Here is a 17,971-nt window from a genome sequence, read left to right on the forward strand (position 1 = left end):
GTCATTCAGCCTGACCGCAGCACACACATGCTTTTTATTCAATGCATTTGCAGCAGATCATTATTCAGGACCAAGCACAGCTCTGCTTTTCTCTTCCCCTGACTTGTCCTCTGTGTCTCCAACATGAATAAAGAGTGTGACACAATCGTCCCCCACCACCACTGGGCTGTGTGCGTGTGTGTGTGTGTGTGTGTGTGTGTGTGTGTGTGTGTGTGTCTGTGTGTGTGTGTGTGTGTGTGTGTGTGTGTGTGTGTGTGTGTGCAGTAGTTGGAAGTGGAAATTTACAGTCTCCCACGTTGGTACCTGAGTTGTCAGTCACTGCGAGGCTGCGTCCAATCTCCACTTTGGATTTAATTGTCTTACAGTCAGGGGGCGGGTCCTGCTGTCAGCTCCACTCCTGGTGACCCGTGTCTGCATAAAGACTTTCAGTACAGTGGAATGGTGACAGCTGAGCGAGAGGAACATTACACACAGACGCAGCCATGAAGGAAATGTAAGTTTACTCTCATTTGCTTTGCTGGAAAAAGAAACTTGATTCGTTATTACCCTTTAGTTTGGATGCGCTTTTTTTGTTGGGGTCTGTTTTCATTTTACATTGATTTTTTGTTGCATTCGTTTGCTTAAGAATAACCCGTTAGTTGGTCAGTTTCAGTTTGCTCGTTGAAAAGGTTGAATGAGAAGAGGAAGCCCAGCGAGTGTGTTATCAGAGCGATCCGGGTTTAAACCGATTTCAGTCGCGCATTTTGCGTTATATGTTTTTATTATGAGGGAGTTTCTGGTGAAGTGCGCGTCTGGGATTATTCTCAGGGACAGTTTGCGTTTTGGTGTTATCTGACGGGCTCGTGACAGCAGGCGACCAGGTGAGAGAGAGAGGAGTGCACGGAAAGGGGGATAAAGAGAGAGAGAGAGAGAGAGAGAGAGAGAGAGAGAGAGAGAGAGAGAGAGAGAGAGAGAGAGAGAGAGAGAGAGAGAGAGAGAGAGAGATTGAAACAGGATGAGAAACCGAGTGGGCAACTACTGATCCAGTTACGTAAGTAGGTTTGGGAATGGAAAGCGGTTCATGTTGACTTGTCAAGCATAACAGGAAGAGAAAAAAAATCCTACAAAACGATGGGACACACACACACACACAAACACAAACACACACACACACACACACACACACACACACACATACACGCACACACACATATACTCACACTCTGTCTCTCTCTCTCTCTCTCTCTCTCTCTCTCTCTCTCTCTCTCTCTCTCTCTCTCTCTCTCTCTCCCTCTCTCTCTCTCTAATGGGGATGCAGGGCTTGTTGTTGAAGCGTTAATTAAGTGAGGAAACGCACAGTTCCCAGTAGGAATGCTGGAGGTTTCTTCGTGTACCAGGCCGCTCCTGAGAGGTGGATGTTATTATGATCATCATCACTCTTTTAATGTAAAGTCTCAAGTTGCCATCCTGAAGTTCATTCACCGCCTTCTGCTTCTTGCACGTTCCACAGTTTTCCCACTGTGTTTTCAGCAAAGGTTGTAATATTTTTCAGGGTCGAAACTTTTCCGTACAAAATGTTCTTTCATCTGAGCTTCAATGAACAAGGCCGTCTGAGTTTTCTTCTTCTTCCATTGGCCCACAAGAGTTGAGGGGGAGTATTTGAAGTCGCTCTGCCGACTTCTCTTTTAAAAAATAGATCTTTTCCTCTTGTATTATTACTAATCTTAGAGCGTATGATTCATTTGAGCCTTCTCATTGTCCCCTGTGTTCCATATGGTGTCCCAGCCTGGGAGCTTAAATCACAGTCTCTCCTGAGACATAGTTTATCCCGTCCTATTAGGGTTTCTTTTTGGCTCGAGCGGGGGATACAGGACACCTCAGCCGGTAATAAGAAATCCTGTCTTTCTTGGAAAGACAGTTTACAGTGTAAACACTCCGGGAACTTAAAGCTGTTGCGTCTTCCTGTGTGGGGCCAGTGCTTAGGGAATGCAAAGGGGATATGTATACCTTCCCCCTCTAAATTTGGATTACGGAGGGCTGACCTGTTGCTGATACAGTAGCATAAGAGAAAGCGAAAAGAAAAACGTTGCCCCAGGTTCAGGCGAGGTCTCGGCAGTGTGTCCAAACATTCCCTTCCTCTTCCTCCAGTGACAATATGCCCCCCTCTGAGCAGAAAAATCCACCCTGAGAGTGAAGTGTCACACTACTCGCTGTGCCGCATGAATACAAAATAAAACACATAATACATAGTATATGGAAGTTTTTACTTATCGAGAAACGGAATGGTTGATTGAGGCTGATAGATAAACACATTGGTTTTTTTCTCCTTGTCTGTTTGCCCCTGGAAAACTGTGAAATGCAAAACCTGGGTGTGACTGGGCTTGTCTTTTATCACGAGTCCCCATTGCATACATTTGCATATATTTTTCATTTTCTAACTTCATTTTGCTCCATGTTTCCATCGATCATCGCTCCAATCTGAATGACCTCAATGCAGCAATGTTTCAGATTAGCAAGATTAGCTGCATAGTGCTGTATATCATGTACGCAAGCTGTAACGCAATCAGGAGACAGCATTATCTCCCTAATGCTCCTCTCTATCTGCGTCGTATCCCTCTCACCTCTGTCTCATCTCTCTCTCTCTCTCTCTCTCTCCATCAATGTGTCCCTTTTCCCACCCGCCATCTACAGCATGGCACAAAAAGAGAAGCTCCAATGCTTGAAGGACTTCCATAAGGACACCCTGAAACCTTCGCCGGGGAAGAGCCCGGGCACGCGGCCCGAGGACGAGGCAGAGGGCAAGGTTCCTCAGAGGGAGAAGTGGTCCAGTAAGCTCGACTTTGTCCTGTCTGTGGCCGGAGGCTTCGTCGGATTGGGAAACGTCTGGCGGTTCCCTTACCTTTGCTATAAAAATGGTGGAGGTAAGCAAAAGATTGACGACAAACGTCAGAGCTAAAAACGTGTTGCGATGAAATCCCTGCAGCTCTAGGAGGACTCAGAGCTGATTCCTGTTTCCCTTCTCCAGGTGCGTTTCTCATTCCTTACACCATCTTCCTGTTTGGGGGCGGCCTGCCTGTCTTCTTCCTGGAGGTCGCACTGGGCCAGTACACTTCTGAGGGAGGCATCACCTGCTGGGGCAAGATCTGCCCCATCTTCACTGGTCAGTCCAAACACATAAACACTGTATAGATTCACACAGAGGAATAGAGGCTGTTTATCGCAGTATAAATATCCCCTGACAAGATCATCTAATATTCATTGCTGAGTAAAAGCCGCATTTGCTTTAACAAGAGTTCAGCCCTGGTTGTCTTCCTGTTTCAGTCCAGTATTCAACCGTCAGATTTTGTGTTGTTCTAAGGCCAACACCCCAGGTAATAAGAACAGTTTTACTTCCTTCGGTTGGTTTATTTTGTGTAAACAACGTTTAACAGCAAAATGAAGCAGGAGCTGAACAATGAAAGCACAGCAACACGGACAATCAGGGAGAATGAATGTTATAAGTACTTTTTAACTGCAGAGGTCAGCCTCACGTAGAGGGTTTACATACTGTACATACCTGCACACACATGTACATTTATATAAATAAGTTTAAATACATAGATTTAATACAACCTTATTACATTAAATATCAAAAAAATACAAAGAGCACATGCAGTCATCTTTGGATGGAAGAACTGGTGCGTAATGGTTTTGTTGAGGTCTTTGTTACCACGGAAACCCAGAGCAATAAATAAACACATAAATAAGTCAAGTTGCCGAGCAATGGGGACAGTGTCATGCAACATGTCTGCATGACGTTTCTGTGATGGTCTTTGTTGACATGGAGCTGCAGTGTGGATCCACTCGTTTTCTTTTATATTCTAAATGTCCTCTGTGGCCGATTTGTCAGGGTGGGGTTCTCTCACCATAAGATTCCTCTGAGACACCCCAGGGCCCGTCATTCCTCCGAGGTGCAGCCCCAACAGCTGTCGCACTGAGCAAGCTCTGCAGCTGCCGTGACGCCTTTACTCATGTTCACATGGGCAGCGTTACATGAAAAGGGAGGAAACTGTGCGGCACCGGATCTCCAGCAGCTGCAGATGGGCTCTCCGCTATTCAAGAAACGCTGAGGCTGCTGCCCGTCCATCTGGCGTCTGACACGGGAGTGAAAGTCCACAAGTGGCCACAAAACGGGCGACTCACAAGGCCCCCATTGTTCCTCCCACCTCCTTGAGTTTTTATCACATTGTGAATTCATGACTTTACCCGGCACACACAAACACACTGTGGACTTCACGCACACACGCGCACACACGCAAGTCATAGAAATGAGTTGTTTATCTGTTTGCATTCGGTATGTGGGAATGAGGAGGTGGGGGCGATAGAGATGATGAGTGTATAAATACTCTGAAGCCTGTGGAAGAGTACCGGGGATTTCTGCGTCCAGATTCATGGCAAAGTCATCTAAAAATAGCCCAACACTAAGAACATAACAACAGTAAGTTCATTATGAGTTAGTTGTATGGAGTTTGCTCAGCAGCCTTATCCCCCCATTCGAAGTCAAATGAATTTAAAGAGTAACTTAATAATGTGCTGCATCATAGAGAGAGAGTGCTCTGTATTACACATGCAACCACACCCATCAGTGATGTCCTACTGCACTGACCCGCCCAGGAGTGTAAGTCTTCTTCATTGCAGCAAGATGAGGGGTTACATTTTTACAACAATGCATCACATTACATTTCAAATATGAATAATGAGCGTTTGGAGTCTTGTGCCGCTTGAAGGGACAGTTTAAAAACCAGAGAAAATGTTGTAGGCCCGTCCCCTGGAGACATTTTCTGACATTAACCCTGGGCAGATCATGTGAGGCAGGACTTAATGTATAAATCCTGCTTTGGAGATCATGTGTTTTTGTTTACAGCACATTGACCCCTTATTGCCAAAAGCTTATATTTTTTTTTCAGTCCTGCGTCTGTTGCTAGAAACATCATCAATGTGCTCAACTTACCGTGAATTGGAAATGGACTTAATCCTGGTTTTCATGAGAGGGCTGGCCGGAACAACTCCAGAGCCTCTGACTCTGTGATTTACGTTCTCACTTACACCCTCTTAGGATAATGTCAGGAGAATAAAGTTCAGCGCATGCATGAAAGCAGCTTATGTCATGACACAAACAAAAGCTCATTTGTAAAATGTCTTTTTAAAAGAGCAGAAATAAAAATGCTCAGCTGAGTTGATGGATATAGAGCTAATGTGGATTTCCAACCTCTCTTTCTTCCCAGGTATTGGCTACGCCTCTGTTGTCATCGTATCCCTCCTGAACATCTACTACATTGTGATCTTGGCCTGGGGTCTCTACTACCTGTTTCACTGCTTTCAGCCGGAGCTTCCCTGGGCAAAATGCAATCAGCCCTGGAACACAGAGTTCTGTGTGGAGGACACGGTCCGCAAGAACAAGACCCTTTGGTTGGCAGCCAACATCACCAACTTCACCTCCCCCGTCACAGAGTTCTGGGAGTGAGTATTCACGGACGGCACGCCTAACCCACACATGCACACATGAGAACATGCACGTAACCCTCTGTCGTCTCATCTCACTTGCACAGTTTACTTTAGAATATTAAAAGTCTGCCAGTTTTTTATAAACTTTGTCTGTACTGCACCTTTCATGTGCTACATGTAAATCAGAGTTTGTCAGACTAAACTTTAGTGCAATGGTTTTCATGGCCCTTTTTACCCATTTGAATTTGAAGGTAATTCATCACAACAATTAGCACTAAGTTAGAAGTGTTCATGGTGCATCAAGGCTTCGGCTACAAAGTTTTTCAGATAATCTTCTAAACATTGAAGTGTCCTCAGACTCTGGACAAGTAGCAGAACCCCAATGAAAGGCCAAGTCATGCGCCTGTTTCATTTCACCGAACTCTACTCCCTATCCTCTTAATCATACTCTTGTGCTCATGGTTTAGAGTTATTACATGACTTCTGTCTTTGAGAGTGTTTAAAAATGTGCAAGATAACTTTTTTATGTTTAAAATCCCACAAACTACATTTAACTGTCGCCTCTCTGTCGTCTGTAGACGCAATGTCCTGAGCATCTCCTCGGGGATCGAGGACATTGGAAACGTAAAGTGGGACCTGGCCCTGTGTCTCCTGGCAGTTTGGATTATCTGCTTCTTCTGCATCTGGAAAGGAGTCAAGTCCACTGGGAAAGTGAGTGATGAAGTGTATACTTTACTTATTGTGTTGCCTGGAAGCTGTTTGGCCTTTTACTTTTCTACCCCAACGAGTCAGTGACAAAACCCCGTTGTCGGAGAACAGCCACAGTTTTAGAAACAAGCTTGATTTAGTTAATGTAGAGACACAAGTCTCAGCGCTGCCCTGGAGGTCGTTTCTTGGCCAGACTTCGTGTCGCTCCTCAGCCCTAAGTGTGTTTCTGTTAGCTGGACAGAAAGCGCTGCTGCGTCTCAGTTTGTGTTCTTCTGTACTCATTATTGCTAATGAGCACAAGTACTTTCACACTGAAACATATGATAATTTAAAGGACAATGCAATGCTCAACGCGCAATAAAGGTGAATGGGAAATAGTTGACTTTAGAGGTTTTTTGGCTGATTGGATCGCAACCCACCCCCAGTGCATCTTGGGTGCATTTACACTTTCATGTGGTCAAACTCCTTCTCATTGTAATTTGATCACCAGAAATGCATTGTTCTATTTAAAAAAAATATGAGTAAGAGTCGAGGAAAAAAACTTAGGGAAGTCGTGTTTATTTTAGAGGTAGAGCTTATTCCATTGTATCTCAAGGTTGATGAGTCCTAAGTCTATATCTGTTCTCCAGCACTGTCAGTAATAATTCCTGTGTCCTGTCTAGGTGGTGTACATAACAGCGACTTTCCCATTCGTGATGTTAATTGTGCTGTTGATCCGTGGTGTGACTCTGCCTGGGGCAAGTGAAGGAATCAAATTTTACCTTTACCCCAACTTGACCCGACTCCAAGATCCAGAGGTACAATTTAAAACCCAATTTTTTTATTAACACTTCTTTCCACAGGTGATGAAGGGAAATTTAAACATCTTGAAAAACACGTTTACTCAAGGCCGGCGCATGCTTCAGCGTTTTCAGGGACACGCAAGCGCAATAGCCCCTTGCGTGCTTCTGTGCGTCGCCCAATTTTTGTAACTATACGACAAAGCTCCGCAAGCCTCACGCAGCCCGCAAGGCTGTGATTGGTCTGCTAACTACATCCTTTCCGGAGTCACATTTCCGGTTTCATGCCACATAATACCGGCGGAAACCAAGGAAGATTTAGAAGAAGGAATATGGACCAAATAAAAGAACGTTTGGCAGAAGAGATCGGATATGACCACTTGTATAACCCGTCATTGACGGAATACAAGGACGCGCAAATGGCCTGCAATTCCTTGAAGGAGATCTCGGCTTACGTCGGTTTGCAGGTCGACGAGTGTACGAAGCTGTGGAGAAAGATCAGGGACAAATTTGTCCGCCAGAAAAAGGTTATGAGGACTGCCCCACACGAAGAAGGCGTCTCTAAGGTTCGTCTTTGACAAAAAACGTTACTCCACCTAGTGTTCTGGTGGTGAATTGCTTTGCAACACACGCAACCCTTGGAGAACCATAAATTAAAACGAGTCCAACGACACAACTGCGTTAAAAGCCGCAGACGCAGTTGCAGAACCATGCGCCTGCCTTTAGTGCGTTGCTGAGACCTAGATGGAACTTTCATGCTAAATATGAAGCTATAACCTGCAGCCAGCTAGATTATCTTAGCATAAAGACAGAAAGCAACCAACAACATCCACCATCTTCATGAGAGTGATACCAGTCGTCTCAAAACCAAGTCCACACCTGTTATAATAACAGATTAAAGTCGGTGCACCTCTTCCTCTGTCTCCTCAGGTGTGGATTGATGCAGGAACCCAGATTTTCTTCTCCTACGCCATTTGCCTGGGAGCCATGACGTCACTGGGGAGCTACAACAAATACAGATACAACTGCTACAGGTGAGCTGCGTTTCCGCTGGGATGACTGGGAGTGTAGTAGTGACAGCAACTCGTGTCAGAGATGGTTGCGTGAAAAGAAAATGGGAACTTCGGTTCCACCTGTGTTCATTAACAACCTCCTCGACATATGTGTGACATAGGGACTGTTTGCTGCTGGGAGGCCTCAACAGCGGAACCAGTTTTGTGTCTGGCTTCGCAATATTTTCCGTCCTGGGCTTCATGGCACAAGAACAAGGGGTGGACATTGCCGATGTGGCAGAGTCAGGTACGAGGGTCGAAGGTGACAGTAGCAGTAACGGTGGGTGCTGCTGCTGCTGCGGAAAAAAGAAAGACAGACAATTGGAAACCTTACAATGAGCAACATTTTTTAAATGATAGAAAAAATATAAAGAATTAAGTCGCAGGAAATCCTGATGCTGAAATGTAGAGGTATCGGCCACTGCACACTCCTTGAAAAAGATAAAAAAAGCCTTCAAAGAAACAGAATTGTTAATTCAGTGGGAAATACAGTTTGTTCTCCCCTTTGGAGGCCAGATTACATCGAATTGGTCAAGTGCTGCGTGTTTAAGCCACAGAACGAACTGTGGTTCTGCTCCATCATCGTTATCTACAGGCGCTCAAGTGCACCCGGTGTCCTCACGTGCCACATCCAACCTGCTTACGTCATGTAGATTACTTTACGTCTTTCGACCAGGGGACATTGCTGAGACGATTGGCACCCTCCTCTATGTTCTCTACTGTGTGTGCTCTGTTCCTTTAACAAGCTGTGGATATCCTGAGCGAGGTGGACGCCACCGGTTCTGCTTCTGCTTCTCATGTGGACTTTGAAGGCGATATGTCTTATTTCAGCATGCCTGCTCTCTTCTTTTAAAATCAAACCTTTGCTATCTGTAAGACTGAATATTTCAACTGATTGAATATAAGGATGTGAAACCAATGACAATGACGGTGACTCTGTGATGGACATAGACATACATGTGTGTAGACTCTATGTGTGACATAAACACATAGATTGTGCATACCTATTCCTTAGTATATGAAATCCCAGAAACTATTTATTTGAATTTTATTGCTAAACTCCTCAATTGAGGGATTAGTCTATGTGATTGTTGACTTTGTGTCTCTTGCTTTAATATAACCAGTTGAACCAGTTCATTGTTTTGCTAAAATCCTCAACTGCATTATTTAGATTAGATTATTTCAGAATCCCCTTGATTGCAGACAGTTAGCACCAGTAGTAGAGAATACAGTTTAACATCTTACAGATAGTAGTAATTTCTATATATATATATATATATAAAGATGATCTAATGTAAAGAATTGATGATTCACCAGCTCAGGAAATAAATGATGTAGCTGGGCAGAACAATACATAAAATGTAAAGCATCAAAAGAGCCTAATAAATAGTGATCTGCTTATTTCATAGACAATACTGTTGGCAGGTATCTAGTATGTCCTGAGTAAAAGAGTAGACAGTGTAGTTGTTTATATTTATCCTGCAGCTCATTACACACAAGACAACTGTAGAGTCAGAAAACCCTGCAACCAAAGAATCACAACACTCAATCCCGTTAAATTTATCTTACCTCAACTAAGGGCCAACTTGGATCGCATTTCCTTGTCAGCGTCTCTAGCTCAGCTGAGCCTTTACATTATTTTTTCAGATCCCCTTACCGTCTGTCGTCCAACCTGAAATCAGATAGAAATGTTAATTCTGTCCTCTGCCCCCTTCTCCCCATCCCCACTCTGTTCTGCTTCCAGGTCCTGGCTTGGCCTTCATCGCCTACCCCAAAGCTGTGTCAATGATGCCGATGCCAACCCTCTGGGCCATCCTCTTCTTTATCATGCTGCTGCTGCTGGGCCTTGACAGCCAGGTCGGTATGTTCACAATCAATCTGCTGTCAGGCTAAATGCAGAGTAGCTGTTTGGTATAGGTTAGATGGCCCCTGGCAAACCCTCAATGTGTAAAACACATTTAGTGTCTCTCTGATCCATATCTAATGTCTTGAAGAGATCAGATATCTGACAGCCAAGTAATGCAGCCACAAAGACTTTTTACGACCATGCTCTGTGTAAGGTCTAAGGCCCCTTCTCATGCTCTGTAAAGCCACACATTACGGTTTTAGAATCTACCTGGCTATGATAGGAGGCAGAGCTTTGATTGAGACAAGATAATCTAAGTAGACAAAACCCAAGCGTGCACCAGAGTGATTATTTAGCTGGATCACATTTCCTGCATCCATGTGTAATTCTAGTCTTGTGCTATCTCAGTCCTGCAAATGGCCAGCTACTCATCTCAGCCAAATGCAAGATCAGGTCAATGCTCTAAATTTGAGCACATGTAAATTGTCATGCAAGTGCAGCTATTTAGAAATGTGGCCAGTGACGGCATGCGAGCGTGCATGCATGTGTGTGCGTGTGTGGGTGCTCCACCATACATTTCATGCAGATTTGTAGCCCTGAATGCTACATATTGTTAACATGGCTCACACACACACATGCCACTGTTATGTAAGGGGGTTTTGTTCGGTCCTCATGCAAAAAAAGGAGGGCCTGCCCTCGGAGCATAAAGCCACTGCACATTGATAAATGGGAGCAAATTCATAATGTTATGACATTATGTAGCTTATGAGGAGGCACAGCAGAGACACAGACGTTGATTCACTGTTATTTTGTTTCTGATGTAACTTGGTTTATAAATAACAGTAAACCAGTGTTACAGAAATAAGACTTATTTAAAACATCTCATTTATAGAGCTCTGCATAAAAAGAGACACTGTTTTTTTTTGTTATTCTTTGTCCTCTGAGAAGTAACCTGTTGCTTTTGCCTCCCCAGTTTGTCGAAGTGGAAGGACAGATCACCTCTATTGTGGATCTGTATCCATCCCTCCTCAGGAAGGGTTACCGACGGGAGATCTTTATAGCTGTGATGTGTTTCATTAGCTATCTCCTGGGACTCGCCATGGTAACGAAAGTAAGTTCACTGGCAGGCTCCTCGCTGAGCTTCCTCTGCTGCTCCACCGTGTTTAGAAAAGGAAAAGAGACCCTGTGCATTCGGCTCTACAGCAGAGATAACAGACTTTCCACTTGCTCGCCGGCCGCTGCGCTTTTGCGACCAAATATGGCTCCCTGCGGCGGTCACCACCCGGTCCTGTGTGTCTGAATGGAGCGAGCTGGAATGCCGTTTTCCATTTAGCAGTTAACCGTGCTTCAATGACGTCGCAGCACCTGTTGATCTCTGCCTCTATTGGTCAAGTGCCAGCATCCTTGTACACTGCTTTCAACACCCCCCCGCCCCCCCCCCCCCCCCCCCCTGCCTGCCCCCTCTGCTTCAATGTCCCCATCTATCTCTGTGATTCTCTTTCTCTCCATACACATCAGAAGGATAATTGATGTTTTCTGTCTTTTCCTTTTCCCAGGGTGGCATGTATGTGTTTCAACTCTTTGATTACTATGCAGCCAGTGGTGTGTGCCTTTTGTGGGTTGCATTCTTTGAATGCATTGCTGTAGCCTGGGTTTATGGTAAGTGGAAACAACTCTATGTGATAGATTTCTGTCGTGTGTGTCGTTTTTTTTGAAGTAATTACAGTGAGTTGAAGTAAAGCACAAATGAGTTCTATGGGGGTAATTAAAGGTGTCCATTGGGGTTCAGCACTAAATAAGTTTAACTGCCATCAGGGGTGTGGCGAGTGGGGTGGTAATCCTGGGGGGTGATTGGATAGCCGTGGTTCTCTCCCCTCACATTACACCTATCATCATGAAGGAAGAACATTCAGTCTAATAAGAAGAACCCTTATTTAAACTAAATCAAGCCCTCCAGTAATAAACAACTAAGATCAACATGTTACTATTTTGCGAGAAGCCATCTAATTCATCGAATAACAATGAATCATCATCCGACATCATTCAGCAACCACAGTATTTATAGGGTACACACTGAAAGGCCCTATTATTCCAAATGTTTTCCACTGACTGCCTGTGTTAATGACACTGTGGTTAAATCATGCACAACAGTAGCCCCTCTCACTTTTTGGTTGGGTGTGTTCTACACCATTAGTTCCCCACTTCAGGGTTGGGATCCCTCAAGGGAGCGTAAGATAAGGAAGGAAGTGAAAGATTTCTTACTGTGAGAGTACTACTACATGCACATTTTCTGCCAAAGTGAGAGTAGCTCTGGATATTTTTACATATCAAGTTCATGTATTTTGGTTACTCTCTCTGGTCTTCTCACTTGTTTGAACATATTTGTCTTTATTTCCACATCCTTGTCAATCAAATCTGCTTGATTTGAGTTTAAATCTAAGTTAGTGCATATACACAATTTTAGGCTAAACAAAATAGAGGATTTTCTCTTTTAAAGACAATAAAGCACATTCCTCTGCCACGGCCCCTACATCCAAATCCAAAGCGACTTACAATAAGTGCATTCAACCATGAGGGTACAAACCCAGAACAATTAAGCCTCACTAATTTACACACACGTAGAAATCTGTTCCCTAAATTTGGCTGATTTCTTTTATCAGGATAAAAAAAGGATTCACTTGTAAATCAGGTAAAATGTCAGAAAACATTGAGTTAAAGAAAATGATAACATTTCCTGGATCCAACCCTTTGTCCGGATCCATTCCAAAATGTAACGGGTCGTACCCTTGCCCATTCTTCCTTTTAAGTTTCAAGAAAATCGGCTGAGTATTTTTCTGGCTGAAAGACAGACAAACAGACCAACAATGAAAACATTGTCTCATCGGTATTGATAACAACATATTGTTAACATGTACGAACAGGCTTTATCAGGGACATCAGCCACGTGTAAACCACAGCACACTCCCCAGTAAACAAAGCAATAAAACACATTATCGCAATCAACACAGGAAGCATCAATATTGACCTAGTATGACTAGTTTTAACTGATAAAGCTCAGACAGTTTATCTTGTAGTGGGACATGACCCAGGTGGAATATATGCTGCAATTTATGGCAGACAATAGAGATAAAGTGTTCATGAACTTTCTAATTTCCATAGGTAGTTATAAAAGGTTGTTCTGTGACAGCAAACAATAACACGAGTAAAGTGCATTGATGATAACCTATCTACAATATTCATTACACTGACACACTTTGATTCTGTGAGCTCTCATGTTTTTGTGTCTTTGTGTCTGACAGGAGCTGATAACTTCTATGATGCAGTTGAGGATATGATTGGCTACAGACCAAACCCATGGATGAAGTGGAGCTGGACCGTAATCACTCCTGTCCTGTGCATGGTGAGAGATCAGAGTCGGTCGGTCACAGATACTGTTGATGATGAAAAGTGACAAATGTCGACGGTGCCTTCAAGGTCACAGGGAGTTGTGCGACCGAAGAACTAAAAGCATTGTGTGTGTTTGATTCCTATAGGGCTGCTTTGTCTTCTCCCTGGTGAAGTACAAGCCCTTGAAGTATAACAAGGTGTATGAGTACCCTGACTGGGCCATCGGTGTGGGCTGGTTCTTGGCCCTGTCCTCCATGATCTGCATCCCATTGGTGATGGTCATCAAGATCTTGCAGTCTGAGGGATCCCTGATCGAGGTTAGCCGACACAACCCTTTTTTGGAAAATATTCTCTTTATGTTTGCTTTGTTGTCTGAAATTAGATGAGATGCAAATAGCGAAAACGACAGTGTTTCCAGGAGAACCAAAAAATAGATGAACCTGGCTGTAGTTCAATGCTTTGAAGTTATTGAGGTCTGCTACTCGTCATTGGCGATGGAACTTCACAAAGCATTTAACTACAGGCAGGTTCATCACTTGTTTGGGTCCCCTGGAAACATTTCCCCTGGACAATTTCCTAATTTGCAGTGCTATTCTTTATTGGCACGCGTTGTATGTGTTTTCTTAATTTGCAGTGCGTTGCGCTCTCTCTGCACCTTAGAATTCCCTTTAACTTTAACCAGCACTGTAATGAGTGTAACCGCAGCACTCCCAAAAGCAAAGAGAGGCTGCTTTGATGTCAGACGTTAATTTGGGATAACGTTACTCAACATCTAGTGTGCCCGGAAATATCATTTAACGAAGGGGACATAGCTCAGTGAGAGGAAACAGTTGGCAGGGAGTCAGGTCAACCTGTCTTCTATGCAAACAGATAAGAAAATTATTTTGAGCTGAAACATTCGGTGATTCATAGACTTGCCAACACAGACGGGACTGTACAAAGTAGCAGGTCAATGTTGTCAGTCTGCATGCTAATAAGTCGCTATGCTAACAACAGGGGTCAACTGTCATGAGGTTGCCAGGCAGCCAGGCTAACTTTTACTCCCAGTGCGTCTTTTTATGCTAAGCTAATCTGCTGCTAGCTGTAGCTTCCCATTTAGCATACTAACAAGTGTAGTACAGATTTTCTCGTATTACTTGGCAATACATGCTACTTTAGCATCTAGCAACCAAGCTAGCTGGCTACTCTTGCTTCTCATTTCTATGCTAAGCTATGCTAATCTGCATGTGGCTACAGATAGGAAAAGTGGGATCAAGCGACGTCTTGGCGAAAGACAGATGAACATATTCTCTCATTCAACTATTCTTTCAATAAAATGCTCACGTGACGTTGGTTATGAATCGTTGACACAGAATTGATATATGTTCAATTACGATGTCGGACATTTAAAATGGCTTTGAGCCCTAAGCCGGCTCTTGTGTAACACTGGGTACTGATGCCTGTCTAACCTGTGATCTCCTTCCCTCAGAGGATAAAAGCAGTGGCAGCCCCGAAGTCCGGTGTGAGCTCTCGCCCAAAAGAGTACAACCTGAAGGGCAGCGAGCTGACACAGCCCCTGGACCCCAACGGGAACAATGGCTTGATCAAGCCCACCCACACCATTGTAGAAACAATGATGTGAGCGCTCTCTGTGAGAGGAACACGATTGTTGTGCTTTCCGCGTTATCATATTTGCTAACTTTGATCATGGAAGGTTTACATTGTCCATATATTCACTTTAGAGAAACTCCGGATTGATTTCTATGAGGAGTTATTATTGTTTTTATTTTTATTTTTTACTATATCAATATTGTTGATGTTACACTTGTTGTCGCTGTAGTTGGCACTGATCTCAGTTTAGGCAGTATTTTGAGGTAGAACATATTCAGTGTTTACCACCTTTCTGTTGATTTCTAGAGAGATGAGGGATTTTATTTTATTTTTGTATAAGAAGAAATTATGGAATTCTCTCTTCTCATAAATTAACTAACCTAAACAAGTTATTAACCATGTAAATGTAAGAAAATGTTTTAACACTCTGACTTGATCGTGGCAGCCCTCGCTGCCCAAGCTAACTTCTAATCTATTACTGTTGTTGTGTATCCCACAGTGAAAATGAATGTACCTCTGCTTACAGCAGAAGCAAACCAGCCACAGCTCTTAGAGTATATATCCATAACATGTTCAATGGAAACATGCGTGGCATAGATTGAATTTTTGCTTGACATCCTTCAAGTTCAACAAGGCCTTTGCCAAATACTGTGAGAAATGCATTCATAAGAAGATACATCCTCAAAAATTACCAAGACAAAAATAATAAATAAGGAAAAATCGGATAAGGAAGAAAAAAAGAGAAATGGAAAGTGGCATTTTTAGAGTATTTGTACACTGCCTGTGTGACTATTATAGTCAGTCCCAGTGCATTTATTGAAACCTCTCTTTGCACTTTATATGTCGTTTCACCTTTAATGTAGTATTTGTTGTTTTGTTGCAAGGTATTGCAGATGCCTTTGCAGCACATTACAGGAGGATATATTTTTAACTTCTAACTTTTTGATATTGTAAACTTTGATATACAGTATCTAGTTGTCCCAATGATAAGACAATGACAAAATAGAGTAGAAATCTAAAGTCAAATTTTCTGACTCATCATTAGTAGTAGGGCCTGTGAGAACAGCACTTAAATTAATAACATTTATTTTCTAAACAGACTGATTCTCCCTCTTGCTCATGTCAATATCAGAACTACCACTGGATTAGTGTCTAATGTTCACTGTAGACTGTTTGTTTGTAGAAGTTGAATTGTTTGTAATTCACATATGCCTTTTTGTAACAATTTTATACTGTACATCATATTACACCATCAATGAGCCTACTTAAAACTCAGCAATCTCACTTTCAAATATTGATTACAGTGTGAGCCAAGAATTTTTTTTTCAGTGTCCAATATTCTATGAAGCAAGTACATTCTCTGCTCCTTCAAAATGCATCAAATTCAAAGTAAATGTTATGCTCATCACTGAAACAGCCTAAACAGTTATATGTAAAGTCCGAATGAGTTGTTATCCTTAAGCATGTGCAAGAGTCTTCACAGTACTGTGCTGCTTTGTCCATGGAAATCTTGTGCTTGGAAATTCATGTGTACCAAAGTAATTTTGTCTCACAGTTGTCCCCTTTGAGATGCATATTGCATCATTCTATAGAGATTACAAATAAACGTCTTTTTTTCTTTGGATCTAATTGTCTGATTGATTCTTTCTTTTTAGCTAAATATGTCTGAAGCATTTTCTCATAAATTCACCTGCGAATTGAATAACTGACTGTTTTCTGTTCTTTTCTGTGTTTGTAAAATGGAAATCTTACACGTGCATGTACAGATAATTGAAGAGACTGAATTTCAGTGCAGTTTCACCTTACCGTTCTTCAGACATCCGGCTCAATGTCACTCCTGCAGGGCATATCACTGCAATGCTTAAATTCAAATTCACAGCCACAGAGGCTGCAGTTGTTTAATAAGTTGTTGCATAATTTGTTCACTGCCATGAATCATTTTAATGAGTCTTGGACTGCAAACTGTTCATTAGACCTTGATGCCACTTACAACCTTCATCAATCTATTTTCAGGAAGTTCCACTTGTGCGAATCACAGCACGTTTCGATTCCACTCCTGAAATAGAGCCCTTAAATATTTATTTCCTTTGAAGGCCACCCATTCCCCCCCCCCCCCCCCCCCCTCCCTCCCTCCATTCCCCTTTGACAACTCGTTGACACTTGTCCTAAATTTCATGGTGTCCGTCCCACCATTAGTCTTACACCCCCACTAGCAGGTGGGAACTGCATTGACGTCTCACTCACAAAAGGGGGAGACTGGTTTATTTGGGGTTCACCGAACCCCCAAAGACTTAAATTTACGCATTTAAAGAACAAATCAGACGCCTAATGTGATCCTCCTTGGGAGAAAGAGTCTAAATAATATTTCATTACAATCCTTCCAGTATGCGAGATTTATTAGTCTGGACAGTTCAGTTGAGCAGTCAAATTAAAATAACCCGAAAAAACTTGGCAATTGGCATTCCACCTGTTAAGTGTTGACACACTTAACTGGTTCAGTCTGAATCATCGCTGTGATTAAATCAAATTAAATTAAAACACACTGTTGAGACAGCTGACAAAAAAAATTATCAATGGTTTCATAATTTTATTTCCATAAAAAGAAATACATTTCCTAGTTTATAATAAATTAAATAACAAAAATAAAATATTATCCAATTAATCTTTCAAGTTCTTTCGAACAGATTCCTGACGGATGAGGATGTGGAATCAACCCGAAGAAATGTGCAGCCACATTCAGTATCACAGCTTAAATGAAGACACTACACCGTATGTGCATGTACGATCAATACAAATATAGCACTGCATACATCATACATTACACAGTAAAAATAAAAGGTACAATACATTAAATTAATATAAAATCTCAAAAATCGACCTCAGTAATATTTAATAAAAGACGTGATTCCGAAATAAGATTTGGAAAAGGATGAACCAGTCTCCAATGATCTCACAAGTTCACATCAGGCAAGACAGGATACTGAAATTAGTATTAATTTCCAGAGAGGCAGCTTGATCGACACGCCAGATTTTCTACACCTATGCTTTATAAAAACACAATTTCATGATAATAAAAAAGGGGGAAGCACTCGCACAGAAATCCAGTTGGTGCAGAGATTAATCCAGTGTTTGTTTTTTTATGTTAG

General features: G+C 42.6%; 1 protein-coding gene across 1 annotated transcript; it reads left to right on the plus strand.

Moving 5' to 3' along the window:
- The first annotated feature begins 261 nt into the window (after positions 1 to 261).
- On the plus strand, positions 262 to 16,449 carry slc6a6b (solute carrier family 6 member 6b). The gene is made up of 14 exons (XM_053424392.1): positions 262 to 493; positions 2,671 to 2,900; positions 3,005 to 3,139; positions 5,244 to 5,478; positions 6,042 to 6,174; positions 6,834 to 6,968; positions 7,881 to 7,984; positions 8,125 to 8,249; positions 9,747 to 9,859; positions 10,822 to 10,959; positions 11,405 to 11,507; positions 13,148 to 13,248; positions 13,382 to 13,552; positions 14,704 to 16,449. Exons 1-14 carry the CDS (start codon positions 483 to 485, stop codon positions 14,854 to 14,856), a joined length of 1,887 nt encoding a protein of 628 aa, XP_053280367.1. The 5' UTR covers positions 262 to 482; the 3' UTR covers positions 14,857 to 16,449.
- The last annotated feature ends 1,522 nt before the right edge of the window (positions 16,450 to 17,971 follow it).

Source organism: Pleuronectes platessa, chromosome 6 (genome assembly GCF_947347685.1).
Source record: "Pleuronectes platessa chromosome 6, fPlePla1.1, whole genome shotgun sequence".
Classification (NCBI taxonomy): Eukaryota; Metazoa; Chordata; class Actinopteri; order Pleuronectiformes; family Pleuronectidae; genus Pleuronectes; species Pleuronectes platessa.